The sequence below is a fragment of the Anabrus simplex genome, chromosome 1 (assembly GCF_040414725.1).
Source record: "Anabrus simplex isolate iqAnaSimp1 chromosome 1, ASM4041472v1, whole genome shotgun sequence".
Classification (NCBI taxonomy): Eukaryota; Metazoa; Arthropoda; class Insecta; order Orthoptera; family Tettigoniidae; genus Anabrus; species Anabrus simplex.
In genome coordinates, this window is record NC_090265.1 from 983,472,377 (window position 1) to 983,490,561 (window position 18,185).

The following is an 18,185-nucleotide window of genomic DNA, read 5'->3' on the forward strand; positions in this document are numbered from 1 at the left end:
ATAATGGGAATGCAGGATTCGAGACTTCTGAAACAACTGGTGCAGTTTTATTTAGTGTATGGCTTTACAGATACAGTACAGTACAATACAATACAATACAATACAATACAATACAATACAATACAATACATACACGATTTGGAAAGCTAACTCTATCTTTTGTCCAGGTTGTTTGTGTAACTAATTCATTGTCTCAGGGAACATATGAGCAAAATCAATGATGTTACAACTGTACTTTCCTTTTGGACACTTGGTGATATGTAGGATGGTCTGCTTAGAGGCACCACAATTGCAATTAGGTGTAGAAATTATTTTCCATTTGTACGGGAAATCTGCACAGTTACCATGGCCTGACCGTATCCTAAGTGTAGACCAGGTTTTACGAGGAAGCTCAAATTCTGGAGCCAATGATGAACCAATTTGTGGCAGAGTTGACTAAGGCCTAGTATTTTGTCTTCCCTGCCATTCTTTAGATACAGAAGTTGATATTCTTCAATTCCATTGCAGTTCTTATTGGCAGATTTTGAGACCTTAGGCAATTCAGATGGACATCAGAGATATCGCCACATATTGGAGTAGACTGTACAGCCAACAACTCAATGCCAAGAGTTGGGTGGCGGGAAATAACCTGACACCCTAAAGGAGCCAACGGCTTATGGTGGAGCAGCTCTCTTAGGAGGGTGATGGTCCCTTCAGTGGAGGAAATGCCACTAGAATCCATCAGGTAGCGTCTGTACTTCATGTTAGGAGCGGCTACCAACAGCATCTGTTCTCCATGTTAGGGGCGGCTGAGTCTACACCAGTGAAGGCAAGGGGAAACTAAACTGGTATAAATTCCCAGGAAATCACTACGGCGAGAAATCAGAAGGAAACAGCTTCTAGTCCCAGGCAGCCCTTAAATGGGCGAAGGGTGCTAAGAATCTCCCGGCTAAAATTAGTGAATTCCGCAATAAGAATGGGGACTTGTAACGTCAGAAGTCTTGATGCAGCTGGCAAGCTTGACAATCTTATCAAGGAAATGGTTAGATTAAGAACACCATTAATGGGAATTAGTGAAGTTCGGTGGCCTGGTGCAGGTAAATGTCATCATGATGATGGTACATTCTATTACTCTGGTAGTAGTGAAGATAATGATAAAGATCATAGAAATGGAGTTGGAATCTTTATAAATTCTGAACTTACGAAGTATCAGCAACTCTGTACCAATTTCTGATCGAATCATGTTATTACAACTTTCATGCTCACCTTTTAACGCAAACATCTGGCAGATATATGCACCAACAGCAGATAAAAAGTATGATGATGAAGTAGAAACATTCTATGAACAACTTGGAACTGTTCTTAAAGATCTGAAGAAGGATAAAAAAACTGTCACAATGGGTGATTTCAACGCAAAAATTGGTCAAGGGCGGCGTTCCGACTTAGTGGGCGAATTTGGGCTTGGTAAATGCAGTGACCGGGGAGAAAAGCTATACGAATTTTGTGGAGAACATCAAATGGATCTCACCAATACATGGTTCAAACTTCCAAAACGTCGTTTATACACATGGAAAGCTCCTAAAGATGATCCTCTGAATCCTGACTCAACAAGGAACCAAACTGATTACATACTGATAATAAGCGTTTCACCATCAAAAGAGTCGCGGCATATCCAGGTGCAGATATTTCCTCGGATCATAATCCATTGATAGCTAATGTAAAAGTTTGTCTGAAAATCATGAGGCACAAGCCTAGAAGAAAGGAACTAAATACTGCTAATCTAAAAAATTGTGAAATTCAGCAGGAAATTGCTCAGAATTTAATAGGCATTTAAAAGAAATCAATACCAATAACTGTGAAACAGCAAATGATTTGTGGAATCAGTTTAAAAGTTGGGTAGAGGTACTTCTTCAAAACAAAGATCAAAAGATACATCCAATGAAGAAAAATAAATGGATGACAGATGATATTCTTGAGCTAATGGAATAACGAAGATTAGTAAAAAATGATGCAGGGGAATACAAAAAATTACAATGGCACATAAGGAAAGAAATACGTGTTGCAAAAGAGAACTGGATGAAAGAACAATGTGTGGAAATGAAAATCTTTCAGTCTAAACATGATCTGTTCAATATACATCGAATATTAAAGGAAATAGCTGGCATGTAAAGAAGACGTAACCTTTCTGTACTAGTTGATGCCACAGACAGGCCTATTATTAATGAAGAAGAAGTTTTAGATACTTGGGAAAATTATCTGATGGAACTTTTCTGTGATCAGACAGGTGAGGAAACTAACCAACGAGCTAATTGTGAAGGCCCTGACATTCTTAAATCAGAAGTGCTATATGCTGCGAAAGTTTCAAAAAGCAAGAAATCACCAGGTCCAGATAACATCCCTGTAGAACTTCTTAAAATGATTGACAAAGACAATATCCAATTCTTGGTCAAGTTTTCAGATAACATCCCCATAGAACTTCTTAAAATGATTGACAAAGACAATATCCAATTCTTGGTAAAGTTGTTCAATACTATATAATACTGAAGACATCCCATCTGACTGGCTGTTATCTACATTCATCACGTTGCCAAAGAAGCAAAAGGCATGTAAGTGTAATGAATATAGGCTAATAAGCCTCATGAGCCACACACTTAAAGTATTCCTTCATGTAATACATAACAGAATCAAGACTAAGTGTGAACAAGACCTCTACGAAACACAGTTTGGGTTCAGAAATTCTTTTGGTACAAGGGAAGCATAAAAAAAAAAAAAAGCACACGGCCTAACCATCCAAAAGCTGGTTCTATTGCTGTGATTATAAGATCTGCGGCCGTGAAAGCCTTTTTTTTTTTTGATATTGTGTCTCCAATGGGGGAGCATTTTTAAACGGAGAAAACATTTCTCCTTTAGCAGGTTAGCAAACTTGATTTGCTAACACGGCGGGGCCACACAGTTTGGTCTGCCACTGCTAAGCAGAGTCCTGGAGGGGCGTGCCATTCCAGCTGATGAGTCCAAATGGCACGTCTGGACGAAACTCTGCATAATGCACACGGCCTAACCACCCAAAAGCTGGTTGTATTGCTGTGATTATAAGGGAAGCATTGTTTGCGCTAAATATCCTAATTCAGAACAATCTAGATCAACAGCAAGAAGCGTTTGCTTGTTTCATTGATTTTGAAAAGGCATTTGACAGAGTACAACATTCAAAACTTGTAGAAGTCCTAAAGGATATAGGAGTTGACAGCAAAGATATCCGCATTATTGAAAATCTTCACTTGAGTGAAAAGGCCGTTGTCCGAATCGGAAATCAAACTATACAAATGAGATAGCCATCCAAAGAGGAGTTAGACAAGATTGTGTTTTACCTCCATTGTTATTCAACCTTTACTCGGATAAAATTTTCAAAACAGCTTTAGAAAATCACCAATATGGAATAAAAGTAAATGGTGGCATAATTAATAACATAAGATATATGGATGATACAGTCATCTTGTGTGACAATTCTGAAGGTCTCCAACTCTTGCTCAATAATATCAGTGCAGTAAGTGAGAACATGGGACTAAAAATAAAAGTAAACAAGACCAAGTTCATAATCTTCAGCAGCCGTGCCAATGCTGAGGCAATCTTACAACTAAACAACTGACAGATTGAGAGAGTAACCACTTTTAAATATCTGGGTGCCACTGTCACTGAACAACTTGATCCTGAGAAAGAAGTGAAACAGAGGATAGCAACATCACAAAGAATTAAAGTATGAAGGCTTTCACGGCCGGTGTCAATATAATAAAATTCTTCCGGGCTGTTATGCCGTGGTCCACTCCTCTCGCTTCTCCCAGACGTTTCGACTACTGCTGCGGTAGTCATCTTCTGTGGCGTCGTGTAGATACGCTCTCCTGTATCCCGCTGGCGACTGCAAAAGTTGTTTGGGAAGCAGCTGTATTTATATGTAAGTGTGTGGCCTCCAATTGGTTCGGCTGTGCAAACCGACATCTGATTGACTATCTGAAAGCACGACCTCCGATTGGGTCGCGCCGAGAAGCTTGACGTTTGGTTGGCTATCTGAACACACGACCTCTGATTGGTTCGCGCCGGGCATGGATTCTGACTGGGTCGCTCCGAGAAGTCTGTCATCTGATTGGATCTCGGAGTGCACGACCTCCGATTGGGTCGTGCCGAGCAATGGATCCTCTGGTTGGTTGACTGTAATGTCCCTGATCTTAGTAAACTTCGGCCGTACGTTATATAAAGGGGTGTACCAGGCCTTGCTGAGTTTCAGTCCTTCCTCCTTTCTATTAAAGTTATCTGGATGTTTATGTATTTCGATTGCTTCCCTGTAGAGACGGGCGTGAAAGTGGGATGTTGTGGCCAGTATGTCAGTATCCTCGTAACGGATCTCATGATTTCCGTCAAGCAGTGCATGCTCCGCTACTGCTGATTTGTCGTATTGTCCCAAGCGACAATTCCTTTTGTGCTCCGTCAGGCGAGTATTGACACTTCTGCCAGTCGTGCCAATATAAACAGCTCCACAGCTGCAAGGTATCCTATAGACCCCAGTAGATGTTAAAGGGTCACGTGGATCTTTGGCAGAACGTAACATGTTCCGTAGCTGTTGGGTCGGCTGAAAAATGGTTTTAACTTTGTGACGTTCAAGGAGCCTTCCAATACGATCCGTGACGTCCCGTATATACGGCAAATAAGCGATACCTTTCTTCCTGGGTTCTTCTCGCTTACTATTCGCTGGCTGTCTTCTGGGGTGGAGTGCTCTCCTGACCTCTTGTACCGTGTAGCCATTGGTTTGTAAGGCTAGATCAAGATGCCGTAGTTCCTTCTCGATGTACTCTGGTTCACAGACACGAAGGGCGCGATCCACCAAAGTCTTCATCATGGCGCGCTTCTGCCCAGGATGGTGATTCGAATTTTTGTTTAAATATCGGTCTGTGTGTGTTGGTTTTCGGTATACTTGATGCCCTAGGGATCCATCATTCTTCCTCTTCACCAGCACGTCCAGGAAAGCTAATTCTCCATCCTTTTCCTTCTCCACAGTGAATTGTATACGAGGATGAATACTGTTCAGATGTGTAAGAAAACCGTCAAGTGCCTCCTCTCCATGTCCCCATATTACAAAAGTGTCATCAACAAAGCGGAACCAACAAAGAATATTTACAAAAATGAAATCTATCTTTTGCAATGACTACTTAAATTTAAAACTTGAACAGAGGATGGTCAAGTGCTGTATATGGTCAGCCTTGCTATATGGTGTGGAAACATGGACTCTCAAGAACATATCAGTGAAACGCTTGGAAGCCTTTGAAATGTGGATCCCCCGTAGGATGCTCAGGATTTCGTGGATTGCATGACTAACGAACCAAGAAGTACTCAGAAGGGCAAGAGCAAGTACAAAACTCGTTCAAACATTAAAACACCGAAAGATCTTTTACCTTGGCCACATCCTTAGAAATGACCGTTATTGATGCGAGCTGAAGAGAAGACTAGCGGGGCGTGAGGTGGGACACGGGGGAGCAGCTTTCTCTCTCTGTCGTCTCGGCTATGGCTCTTCCTAAAACTATCGTCAGCCAGCCAGCAGCCAGTCTGCCTTTGATGATGCAAGTGGCCAGTCGAACAGTTCGGTAGCGTTCATCTTGTCCACGTGTCGGAAGTGTTGAACAGCGATTTAAATACTGAGGCTTACATAACTGTGTTATAAAACATTTATGTTATTATAGTGCTACTTTGTATTACAATTATGGAACCCTGCCGGAAGAAAGGAAAGACTATCCACAGCGAAGCTAGGGAGGTTATCAGGCATGTTATCCAAGAATGTGATGAAGAGGCACGAGAAGGGCAACTGAAACACTTACTGAGGCAAACTAATTTGCGTGTATCTAATTACATGGGCATTTCAGTCAGCACAGTGAGTAGAATTCGCAAGGAAAGTACAGCAGCTGGCGATACGTCACTATCAACACCAGGGAAGCATCGCCCACAGCCCGAAGAAAGAAAAGTGCAATGTGATGGGTTTAATAGAGATGTAATAAGAGAAGTAATTCAAGACTTTTATGTAGTCCAGAAGAAAGTGCCTACTTGCCCCAAGCTTTTGAGTGCCATCAAGGAGAAAATCGAATTTCCGTGGGGCGTTCATTCCTTGAGGCGAATTTTAAGAGACATGGGATTTAAGTGGAAGAAGTGTCAGAATTTCAGAAAAATTTTGGTGGAGCGCCCAAACATTGTCAGTTGGCGCTGTAGGTATTTAAGAGCTATGCGGCGTTATAGAAGTGATAATCGTTCTATTGTTTATATAGATGAAACATGGGTAGATAATAATTTAACATTTAATAAGTGTTGGCAAAGTGACAATCAACCTGGTGTTATGACCAACAGAAGCTCATCGAATCGCTTAATTATTGTACACGCGGGATGTGAAGATGGGTTCCTGGAAGGAGCGTTGGTTATTTTTAAGGCCGGGAAATCATCAGGAGATTATCATGGCCAGATGAACGCAGAGAATTTTGAGAAGTGGATTCGTGAGAAGCTGTTGCCTAACCTCCCTAAGAACAGTGTTATAGTGTTAGATAATGCTTCGTATCATTGTGTGCAACAGAACAAACCCCCTACGAAGTATGCTGTTAAGAAGGAAATGAAAAGCTGGCTAGAAAGGAACTATGTGCCATACGGTGAGGATATGAGAAAATCGGAGCTCTTTCATTTGATTGAAATTAATAAAGGTCCCGAGAAAATCTTCCGGATTGATGAGATGTTAAGGTCGCATGGGCATGACGTAATTCGTTTGCCGCCTTACATGTGCGAGTTTAATGCCATTGAACTGGCTTGGTCAAAGGCAAAGAGGATTGTACGCGAAAGCAATGTTACCGGGGACATTTCCATGACAAAGCTTGAAGCCGTAACGAGAACTGCAATTTCTTCTATTACCAAAGCAGACTGGGAAGGATATTGTTCCCACGTTCGTAACAGTGAGGAAGAGTACTGGAAGAACGATGGACTGATGGAAGACGCGCTCGAAGAATTCATCATATCTCTGGATAGTGACTCTAATGAATCAAGCGATGACCAGTTTTCCTCGTCCGAATCCAAACTTGCTCATCCCCTAACAGACAGTGAGTAACCCATCGAAGATGCTCTTCAAATACTTCTTCGTAGGGTTTCTGTTAATTCGTTCGTGTAACTTTAAGTAAGTGTTCACTTTAGGAAATATTGTTTTTAATGATATTTTACTTCGTTATTTCGTGTATCATCAAGAAGTGTGACATAGGGACACAAGGCTTGCTGAACCTAATTTAGGCCTACAGTCTATTGTTTTAAATGTTAATTTATTTGATGGTTGTGTGTGTCAAGAAAGTGACATAGGGCCACAAGGCTTGCTGAAGCTAATTTAGGCCTACAGTCTATTGTTTTAAATGTTAATTTATTTAATAGTATTGTGTATAAAAAATGTGACATAGGGACACAAGGCTTACTGAACCTAATTTAGGCCTACAGTCTATTGTTTCAAATGTTAATTTATTTGATGGTTGTGTGTGTCAAGAAAGTGACATAGGGCCACAAGGCTTGCTGAAGCTAATTTAGGCCTACAGTCTATTGTTTTAAATGTTAATTTATTTAATAGTATTGTGTATAAAAAATGTGACATAGGGACACAAGGCTTACTGAACCTAATTTAGGCCTACAGTCTATTGTTTCAAATGTTAATTTATTTGATGGTTGTGTATGTCAAGAAAGTGACATAGGGCCACAAGGCTTGCTGAAGCTAATTTAGGCCTACAGTCTATTGTTTTAAATGTTAATTTATTTCATAGTATTGTGTATAAAAATGTGACATAGGGACACAAGGCTTGCTGAAGCTAATTTAGGCCTACAGTCTATTGTTTCAAATGTTAATTTATTTGATGGTTGTGTGTGTCAAAAAAGTGACATAGGGTCACAAGGCTTGCTCAAGCTAATTTAGGCCTTCAGTCTATTGTTTCAAATGTTAATTTATTTCATAGTATTGTGTATAAAAATGTGACATAGGGACACAAGGCTTGCTGAAGCTAATTTAGGCCTACAGTCTATTGTTTTTAATGTTAATTTATTTGATGGTTGTGTGTATCAAGGAAAATGACATAGGGACACAAGGCTTGCTGAAGCTAATGTAGGCCTATAGTCTATTGTTTTAAATGTTAATTTATTTGATGGTTGTGTGTGTCAAAAAGTGACATAGGGACACAAGGCTTGCTGAAGCTAATTTAGGCCTACAGTCTATTGTTTTAAATGTTAATTTATTTGATGGTTGTGTGTGTCAAAAAAGTGACATAGGGACACAAGGCTTGCTGAAGCTAATTTAGGCCTACAGTCTATTGTTTTAAATGTTAATTTATTTAATAGTATTGTGTATAACAAATGTGACATAGGGACACAAGGCTTGCTGAAACTAATTTAGGCCTACAGTCTATTGTTTTAAATGTTAATTTATTTGATGGTTGTGTGTATCAAGGAAAATGACATAGGGACACAAGGCTTGCTGAAGCTAATGTAGGCCTATAGTCTATTGTTTTAAATGTTAATTTATTTGATGGTTGTGTGTGTCAAAAAGTGACATAGGGACACAAGGCTTGCTGAAGCTAATTTAGGCCTACAGTCTATTGTTTTAAATGTTAATTTATTTGATGGTTGTGTGTGTCAAAAAAGTGACATAGGGACACAAGGCTTGCTGAAGCTAATTTAGGCCTACAGTCTATTGTTTTAAATGTTAATTTATTTAATAGTATTGTGTATAACAAATGTGACATAGGGACACAAGGCTTGCTGAAACTAATTTAGGCCTACAGTCTATTGTTTTAAATGTTAATTTATTTGATGGTTGTGTGTATCAAGGAAAATGACATAGGGACACAAGGCTTGCTGAAGCTAATGTAGGCCTATAGTCTATTGTTTTAAATGTTAATTTATTTGATGGTTGTGTGTGTCAAAATGTGACATAGGGACACAAGGCTTGCTGAAGCTAATTTAGGCCTTCAGTCTATTGTTTTAAATGTTAATTTATTTAATAGTATTGTGTATAACAAATGTGACATAGGGACACAAGGCTTGCTGAAACTAATTTAGGCCTACAGTCTATTGTTTTAAATGTTAATTTATTTGATGGTTGTGTGTATCAAGGAAAATGACATAGGGACACAAGGCTTGCTGAAGCTAATGTAGGCCTATAGTCTATTGTTTTAAATGTTAATTTATTTGATGGTTGTATGTGTCAAAATGTGACATAGGGACACAAGGCTTGCTGAAGCTAATTTAGGTCTACAGTCTATTGTTGTAAATGTTAATTTATTTGATGGTTGTGTGTGTCAAAAAAGTGACATAGGGACACAAGGCTTGCTGAAGCTAATTTAGGCCTACAGTCTATTGTTTTAAATGTTAATTTATTTAATAGTATTGTGTATAAAAATTGTGACATAGGGACACAAGGCTTACTGAACCTAATTTAGGCCTACAGTCTATTGTTTCAAATGTTAATTTATTTCATAGTATTGGGTATAAAAATGTGACATAGGGACACAAGGCTTGCTGAAGCTAATTTAGGCCTACAGTCTATTGTTGTAAATGTTAATTTATTTGATGGTTGTGTGTGTCAAAAAAGTGACATAGGGACACAAGGCTTGCTGAAGCTAATTTAGGCCTACAGTCTATTGTTTTAAATGTTAATTTATTTAATAGTATTGTGTATAAAAAATGTGACATAGGGACACAAGGCTTACTGAACCTAATTTAGGCCTACAGTCTATTGTTTCAAATGTTAATTTATTTCATAGTATTGGGTATAAAAATGTGACATAGGGACACAAGGCTTGCTGAAGCTAATTTAGGCCTACAGTCTATTGTTTTAAATATTTTGCGATTAATAATATTCTATAAAATTATGTTCTTCAGTAAACTAACTGGTCGAATAATGAATAAGTTATTTCCCCTCTCACCCATTTCAGACGGTACAGCACTGGGTTTCTGAGCTTACAATAAGTTTGTGGGTTCAATCTCGGCTAAGTGCAATGGTATTTGAAGGTGCTGAACTACGTCAGCGTCGTGTCGATAGCTTTAACGACACATAAAGTAACCCTTGCGGCACAGAATTCGTGACGCACAAGCGGGAACATTGTTATACAGAATAGTAGAATAGAATACCCCTTCCCCGAGTTCCGGATCGGCTGGAAAGAGTAATCATTTATTGCTATTTTTGATATGAATGCCCTTCTTGTATCTATTACCACATTAAACATTATAATTACTCCTAATCATTATTTACACCCAATCTTAAATTGCAGTTTTTAATTTTGTTTCCTTATAATTCTTTTTGTCCTAGACATTAACAGTGTTATATTGTCTAGAACAACACGTATCTTGCCCGTACTCCTATTATTAATTAGTGTAAAATTGTTTATAAGTCCGAACAGATTTCTCCTTAGCTTACAATAGACATTATATATTAACTGAATGAGGGAATGACTGCATGTCTGGATGAGTTGCATGATTGGATCGTAATCATAAAAATTGTTATACGCGCATATATTCAATCTGGTTCATTATTATTATTATTATTGTTATTATTATTATTATTATTTTCTTCACGTAACGAACACGCCGGTACATGTGTGTGTGAGAGAGAATGCATTCGTAACTCGGCACACTGACGAACGAAATTGACCTGCCTGTAGCTCACTTCTTGAAACTTACTACATTTGAAATATAGGAAATAAATATCGTCCTCTTTTTAGTGATCTAATCGTCATGGGACATTTTGTAAAAATGTGTAAAAAGTATTATAATAATTAATGCAGTATATATATTAAAATAAAAAATAATAACAGAAGCTCTTTCGATTTGCACCTTGAGGATGGACTCCGCTCCTGATAAAATCGAATGTTGGCATAAATTCCCAGTGTCAGTGGAAATTAACCTAGATTACTATTAGTTGGAAACTGCCTTGTCTTACTATTTCGCTGGTCAGATGTAGTCTATTAACAGATGAATAATGTTACCCACCTGCGATATATAAAAATACATCGAGTGCCTCGCAGGAAGAGACCAGCAAAGGACACTGCGACTGCGAGGACGAACGTTTTCAGAAACGCAAGTACATACACCAGCTTGGTGACGTGAAGCCAGGGACGAGGGGAGAAGCGAGGCCTAACGCAATCCCGGCCACATTCCTAGCGGAACTCTTCTCCTTAGCTCCCATCAATACCTGATCTTGCAGCGGATTGTACAAGGCAAAATACAGGGTCGAAGAGGTGTCGGGAGGAGGCGAACATAATGGCTTGGAAACATCAAAGAATGGACCGGAATTCACAGTGTTGAAAGACTTTTCCACGTAGCAAGAGATCGTACTGCATTCGCCGCAGTGATCGCCAACGTCAGGGGGACCTGATATGGTACTATGAAGAAGGAGAATTACTTTCTTGAACTTCCTGAGGAGACTGTTTTTACGTCGAAGATCTGGTGGGGAGATATGGCTAAGAACAGGTAGTCAAGTGCCGGTGATGAGAAGTATAGTGGTACTGAGCTGCATATGATGAGGATGGTGTGAGGGCTATTTGACCAAACAGGAACACAGTATTTAGCAGTCGAAAACGCAAGTCCCACCAAAGCTGTGTATCGAAGTAAAGTTGCCGTTGAACCCCAAGTTGTACCACATAATTTTTGTATTACATTGTTGCGAGTTCTTACTTAGGATTGGATGTTATGAAGGTGTTGTCTAAAGGAAAGTGTTCTATCTAAGGTGACTCCTAGATATTTAGAGAACCTAATATGTTTCAATAATTGATTTCCACTGTACACCTGCAATTCTTTATTAGTCATCTTACTGTTTGGATGGAAACAACATACTTCTGTTTTGTTGGCATTAGGTGTAAGACTCCACAACTTCAAAGTACTGTATCAACTCTTTCAGATCACCCGTTAGAGCCATCTTGGATTTCTCGAATGTTGTATCTCTGGTAGCAATCGCCCAATCATCGGCATAACCAAATTTTCTTGAAGGTGTGGCAGGCATATTGTTGCTCACGTCTGTAGGTTTAACCTTAGACTATCCTACTCTTGAACCCTGGGTGGCGCTACGCGAGTAACAACAAAAAGGCAACGGGACGTATTTCTCTCCTGGTCAAGATACACTATTAATGAACAACTGGTACAGTATAATCTGAACTCGAAAACTACCACAACAGGACAGTGCAATGTAATCAGGAGCATGCCTGAAAGGTTGGATGCTGCGATTGGTGCAAGAGGAAGTAATACATACTTCTGAAGATGAGAAAAAGTTCATGAAGTGAAGTGTGTAATGAAGAAAACCAAAACAAAGGTGAATTAACTTCATGAGCTTCCTCAAAATTTGCTTGAAGTGTAAATACATATGTGTTACTTCTGTATCTCTGGCCTGATTCTATCAAACTGTTTATATGAAATCGAAACAGGTCATTCTGTTTTTAATTAAATGATGCCTTTTTCAGGTATTTTCTAATTTTATTCAAACTCCATTAGTTCTGCCAGACTAAAAACTTCACAGTTATACATAATGCCAGATGACTTGAGATATAAAGGATTGGGCTTTGTTTAGAGGTATGTAGAATTTATCACCATTAGTCTGCAAGAGACATGCAACATTAAACAGACACTGTATACCAAAGTAACTCTCACAGATTCTGGAATATATTCTTCATACCAAAAACTAACATAGATTCACACATTAACACTCAGTATAATCAAGTGCATCATCTTGATACCAATATTTTTAGCATGTTGGAAAACCAGTTTGCTACATCCTGTGATAAAGTATTATTTATTTATTTACTGATTTATTTATTTATTTATTTATTTATTTATTTATTTATTTATTTATTTAGCGTATGGCTAGAGATAGTGTCTGTCTTAGATAGGATCTACACTTCTATATACTGTATGTATATCTAACTAATATGTCTCGGTCTCGTCCTCGGCTTTGACAAAATGAAAGGGACTGAGGTATGAGCGATGCTATAGTCTATCTTCGTAGTAAGCGTCTTTCTGGACGACCGGAGGTGTGGCCTGGCCTCGTGTGCGAGGAACTATGGGAGCGTTCGCGCTGGTGGTGGGGGAAGAACTTGAACCTTTCCTCCAGCTGACACAGTCGAGTTCAGGCAGCGGACGTAGCCCTGGGAACTGACTGAAATAGTGTGGAAAGCTTAGGTGCGATACGTTCCCGGGTCGGGGTGGTCATTATGCAATGGCTCATTGGTGTACATACATCACACTAACTCAAAGGTGTAGGAATTACTTAATATGATAAACTAGTGAAAATAAAATAGTACCGTACATTGTACAAATCGAGTCTTATATTTCGATTGTCTGCCTTAAAACCTTGTCAATTAACTACACAGGCCTTTGAGCATAACATTCTAAAATTTCAGTTCTATTCCAGTACGGAAATACTTCGTAACTTTCGTCGTAAATGTTGGTGACGTCAAGAAATCAGAGGGTCTTGCCTAAAAGAATTCATATCGGATGATGCTTTCGACACAACGTGAAATAAATCTCAGTGTATAGTAAAAGTGGAGGTCAATATTTTGGCACTCTGTAGCCTTTAATTTATTCTTATACATTCTTATTATACATTCTTACGAATATGAAATCTGTTATATAAAATTGAAAGGTTTGAAGCATTTGGTAGAAAATCAATTGAACATAAGACAGTAACTTGCAACTGGTAATACTGCGAATAAAGGAAGTTCGTTTGAAACTGTACTGTACTGTATACCAAGGAAAGGCGCATCGGTACGCGCTATCAGTTCATCAATCGCCTAACGAATAGGAGGAAGTTGTTTCCACTGACAGCCTGGAGATATAATCTACTTAACGTGATTTCTAGTGAAATACGTATAAAAGAGATTAATTAATGCAAATTTGTCGGGAAAATGCAGAGAAGAAGCATTAGTAGAAATACTTCAGCTACTTTCATAATAACATTAACAATGTCTACTTTTCTTGTCCATCAGAAGAAATATAATAATATATAATACTCTTGAATAACCTGCTATTGTTATGACAGAGAACTGGTCTCCTACAGCAACAGCAGCAACAAAAACAACGAAAACAGCAATAAAATGCTCTGGAACAATAGACAATATAAATCTGTCTCATAAAATCAGAGCAAAAATATTATCGGACTTCTTACGTGTTCTATGATCACTTTTGTTTAATATTCGGAGTTCGGGGATCTTATTTACAAATTATTCAGAATAATCTTCACTCTCGTCTGAATCAGTGTCATCTGAAGTTTCACCGAGGTTGATGTCGGACTGGTCTAATTCTAATTCCTTATGCATGGTGTTGTCACGCTCCTAGTATTCCTGCTCAGTGTCTTTTACGTGGTCGCAACATTTTTTCCGTTTGTCTTGCGAATACTGTGCAAGCAATATCCGCAAAGAGCTTCCTTTTTGTCGAGTGTGTCTGCTGTCCAGTCACGAGTGATCTATAAGACAGAGAAATATTTCGTACAGAATAAGCATTTTTATTTATATTGGGAATAGGAGCGCCTCATTTATGAACAGTGAAGGCATTAGAGATGCTATGGCACACATTTTTATGCTAAAAAACTAATTATGCTGTATTACTATTAATTGAGATATATTATTTTTTTTGCTAGGGGCTTTACGTCGCACCGACACAGATAGGTCTTATGGCGACGATGGGATAGGAAAGGCCTAGGAGTTGGAAGGAAGCGGCCGTGGCCTTAATTAAGGTACAGCCCCAGCATTTGCCTGGTGTGAAAATGGGAAACCACGGAAAACCATCTTCAGGGCTGCTGATAGTGGGATTCGAACCTACTATCTCCCGGATGGAAGCTCACAGCCGCGTGCCTCTACGCGCACGGCCAACTCGCCCGGTGAGATATATTCTTATCACGGACCTCTCCTTTGATATCTCCCCAAACCGACTCAGTGTGGTTGAGATCTGGATGATATGTTTCATATGTTCACTCATGGTATAAACACTTTCACGTGCCTAGCCTCGCAGTGGTCTCCCAGATTTAGAAGAGGACCTAGAAGCCATGCTAGTCACTTCAGTAATTTCAACTTAGCCCGCACGTAACAACACGCGCCGCTTGAGAGACGTTTTCACTTCAGCGCTAGCCTGGCGACTGGACCTGCTGTAGGAGTGGGGGGACGATAGCTCCCACCACTGCATGCGCAACCATTTCTCGCGCAGGACGCTTTCAACCAAAACGGACTATAGTAATGCCATTCCTTATGCAGCCAGTCCCTGTTATGAATGATGTGAAAATGTCACTCATAGGGTCAGATGGTGCATGCATTTCAGTGGGCTTGGCAGACTGATATGTAATAGCAAACCTGGCTCGGCAAGGAAAGCAACAGAAAACTCCCTTACTCCTCATTTCCCTAGTACGCCTCTTCAGTGACGCCTGGGCCACCTATGATGGCTGATTGCGGAGCTGTTGAGATCCGAACCAGCTTCTGGTCTGAGTACTCACAAATATATATCTAAATTTTGGATGTAGTCTATAATTTCTGACGTCACGAGAGCAAAGCCACTAGCACTGCCATTATACCTTCTTGTCTTACAGTCTGTGATGATGTGCTGGATTGTCTGTTGTGTAGCACCGCAGTCACACTCAGACATTGAAATTCTGTTCCACTTGTAGTGGAAGGGTGCACAGTTCTCGTGCTTGGTTCGAATCCTGTTCAGTGTGGACCATTGTCTAAGAGGGAGGTTGAAACCAGGTGGTGGACTTTGTAAGATAAATGCTGTTTTGATATAGCTGAATGTACTATCCATGCACTAATACTATTTCTCGTTCCTGAATCTCTTTCTTCCGTTATTAGATCAGACCAATGATTTACTGTATTGCTGTTAATATTCAAATAGCAGTGAACACTGTAACTGGGGAAACGTGTAATGTTCACAACAATGCTTTAATAAATAAATAAATATTACCAGCTGAAGGATGATTTGTATGATCATGTTCTGCAACCTTGCATTTAGAGAAAACAAAATAGTATGCTTTTCGTGGTTCCAAATCAATGATTGGTATTACAAGGTTCGGTCCAATTTGGCTTTTCATGTAAACTTAGTCTTTTTGGCAGGCTCCAAATGGGGGAAGCAGAAATAAATCCATTTCTCTCTCCAACACTATATGAAAAGTCAGGGTCGATATTTATTACTTAAAACTGTATTGCTATAACATCAATTGATATTATTAATTATAGTGTTTTAGTGATGCATTTGTAAGAGCAACATACTGAAATATTAGCACCTGCATAGAGAACTTTTCTGTATGGAACTTAAAGAGTAAAACGCTTATGTAGGGAGGTATATAGGCAATTTTTAGAGAAATTTTCTGGTACAGAATGACAATTAATGCTTTAATTAAATGGATAGCAAAAATCATACTTCTAATCTGAGTGAATTTGAAGAAAATCTACTTCACTTACTATATCAAAATTAAGACATGCAAGTACATTAATACATTCAAATTTACAATTACCTGTGGTTTGGTATTGGCTAAAGCATAGCCTGCTAGAACTCCAGTTCCAGGGTCTGCAGTGAAAATGAATGTAGTGCTTGCAACACTGGCAGCTACAGAATAGGTGCTCTCAGGATACACATGAATCTTGTCCTGATCATCCAACAAGAGAATGCCACGCAGGAACTGCTCATTTGGCTGGTGTAACAGTGACGACTGTTTCACTTTGTATCCCAATCTAACAGACTTATCATTTCCATCCACACCTTGTCCACTGAATGGATTGAAGGCATACAGCATTCCTTCACCAGTAGTCTATGGTATGAAACATACAATTAAAATAGAAGCAAAGGTAACACTGCATGCAAACAGCTACTACTCCTACAAATGTCGTTTCCATGTATAGATTGACATTTAGTGTTAGGGCTTTGTGCAAATCATCAATGGCAATTACCTGTTTAAATGTAAATATCATAAATCGTTCATCATGAAAGTATTATGCCGAAACAAGAGTCATGTTTCTACTCCTAAACTGAATGAAAACAAAGGAGATAGCTGTAGCTACACTAGTGACCTAGAAAATGAGTATTATTAAAAGTGAATGATAAACAACTGTAACTGGGATCTGTGATATTACAGGCTGTATAACTGCTGAAACAGATTATTTTCACTGTGTATTTTAATATAATACTGCATATTAAAGATTCAAAAGTGGCATTTAACCTAATATAATCTTATCAAATATTTTATTTATGTCACGTATAGATAAGAAACCATGATAGTGTCATTATTAAGAAATAGAAAAGCTTCAATTTAATTATTTTTAAAGATTTGGATTGGAATTAGAACAAGGATGTTCAGATGATCAGAAGAGCAATCGAGAATCTTATCTACGAGACCACACCTGACGCTTAGTGACGCTACATTGCTGTTGCATAGTGTAACTTGTTACTTACACAAACTAACACAAATATTCACGAGCATTTATAAAAGGATACTAATCCAGTACTGAAACAGACATTGAAATCATTCTAACAACATGCCTCACCATCAACAGTTCGTCCACAAGCAAGTTACAGTACTTGTAGAAAAGGGTCAAATGATGGCATTTAGGGCAAGCCAATGCTATGGGGTTTCTGTCAGGATAGTCAGAAGATGGATTCAAAAGTAACGCAAAATCAGAAATTCCAGTAGACACATCAGCAGTGGATTGTGGCATATTTCAACACCAGCCCAGGATAATAAACTGGTGAATGCATCCCATTAAAATCCATTTGTTATAGCGAGTACAGGATACAACAAGAACCCCGTTTTAACAATAGGTTTTAGGTCCCTTCAAAATTCCTATATTAAACTGTACAGTAGTCTTCGGTTACAACGAGAACCCTTTCACTGAGGCATCTGTTATTACAAGAGATTTTAACGTGTTTTATTTTCCGTTATCGGTATTTCTACATTTCAGCATAAAAAGCTAGCAAGAAACTATTGATTTTTTTCCCCTGCCTAACTCTCAATATTCCACTAACTAAAGTACAGTAAATATTTGTATATTACTGTGATCGTTTTACACAATTTGATTATAAAACCTTCCACGAAAAGATCGAGGAACATTGCGGAAGCAGGTCTCTTGCAAAGGACTTTACTGGCACCATTATACTCCCATTTGTATCAAGCAATCACGCGAAGCAATAGTTCTTTCAGATGT

At 38.9% G+C, this 18,185-nt stretch overlaps 1 protein-coding gene across 2 annotated transcripts in view; it reads right to left on the minus strand.

The window, feature by feature from the left end:
* The window catches only part of EMC1 (ER membrane protein complex subunit 1), a 219,765-nt gene that overhangs the window by 61,751 nt on the left and 139,829 nt on the right, over positions 1–18,185 (minus strand). For both annotated transcript variants that reach the window (XM_067148931.2, XM_067148925.2), the window contains one exon: positions 16,502–16,795. In XM_067148931.2, the coding sequence (XP_067005032.2) occupies positions 16,502–16,795 (294 nt within the window). The remainder of the gene's footprint in view (positions 1–16,501; positions 16,796–18,185) is intronic.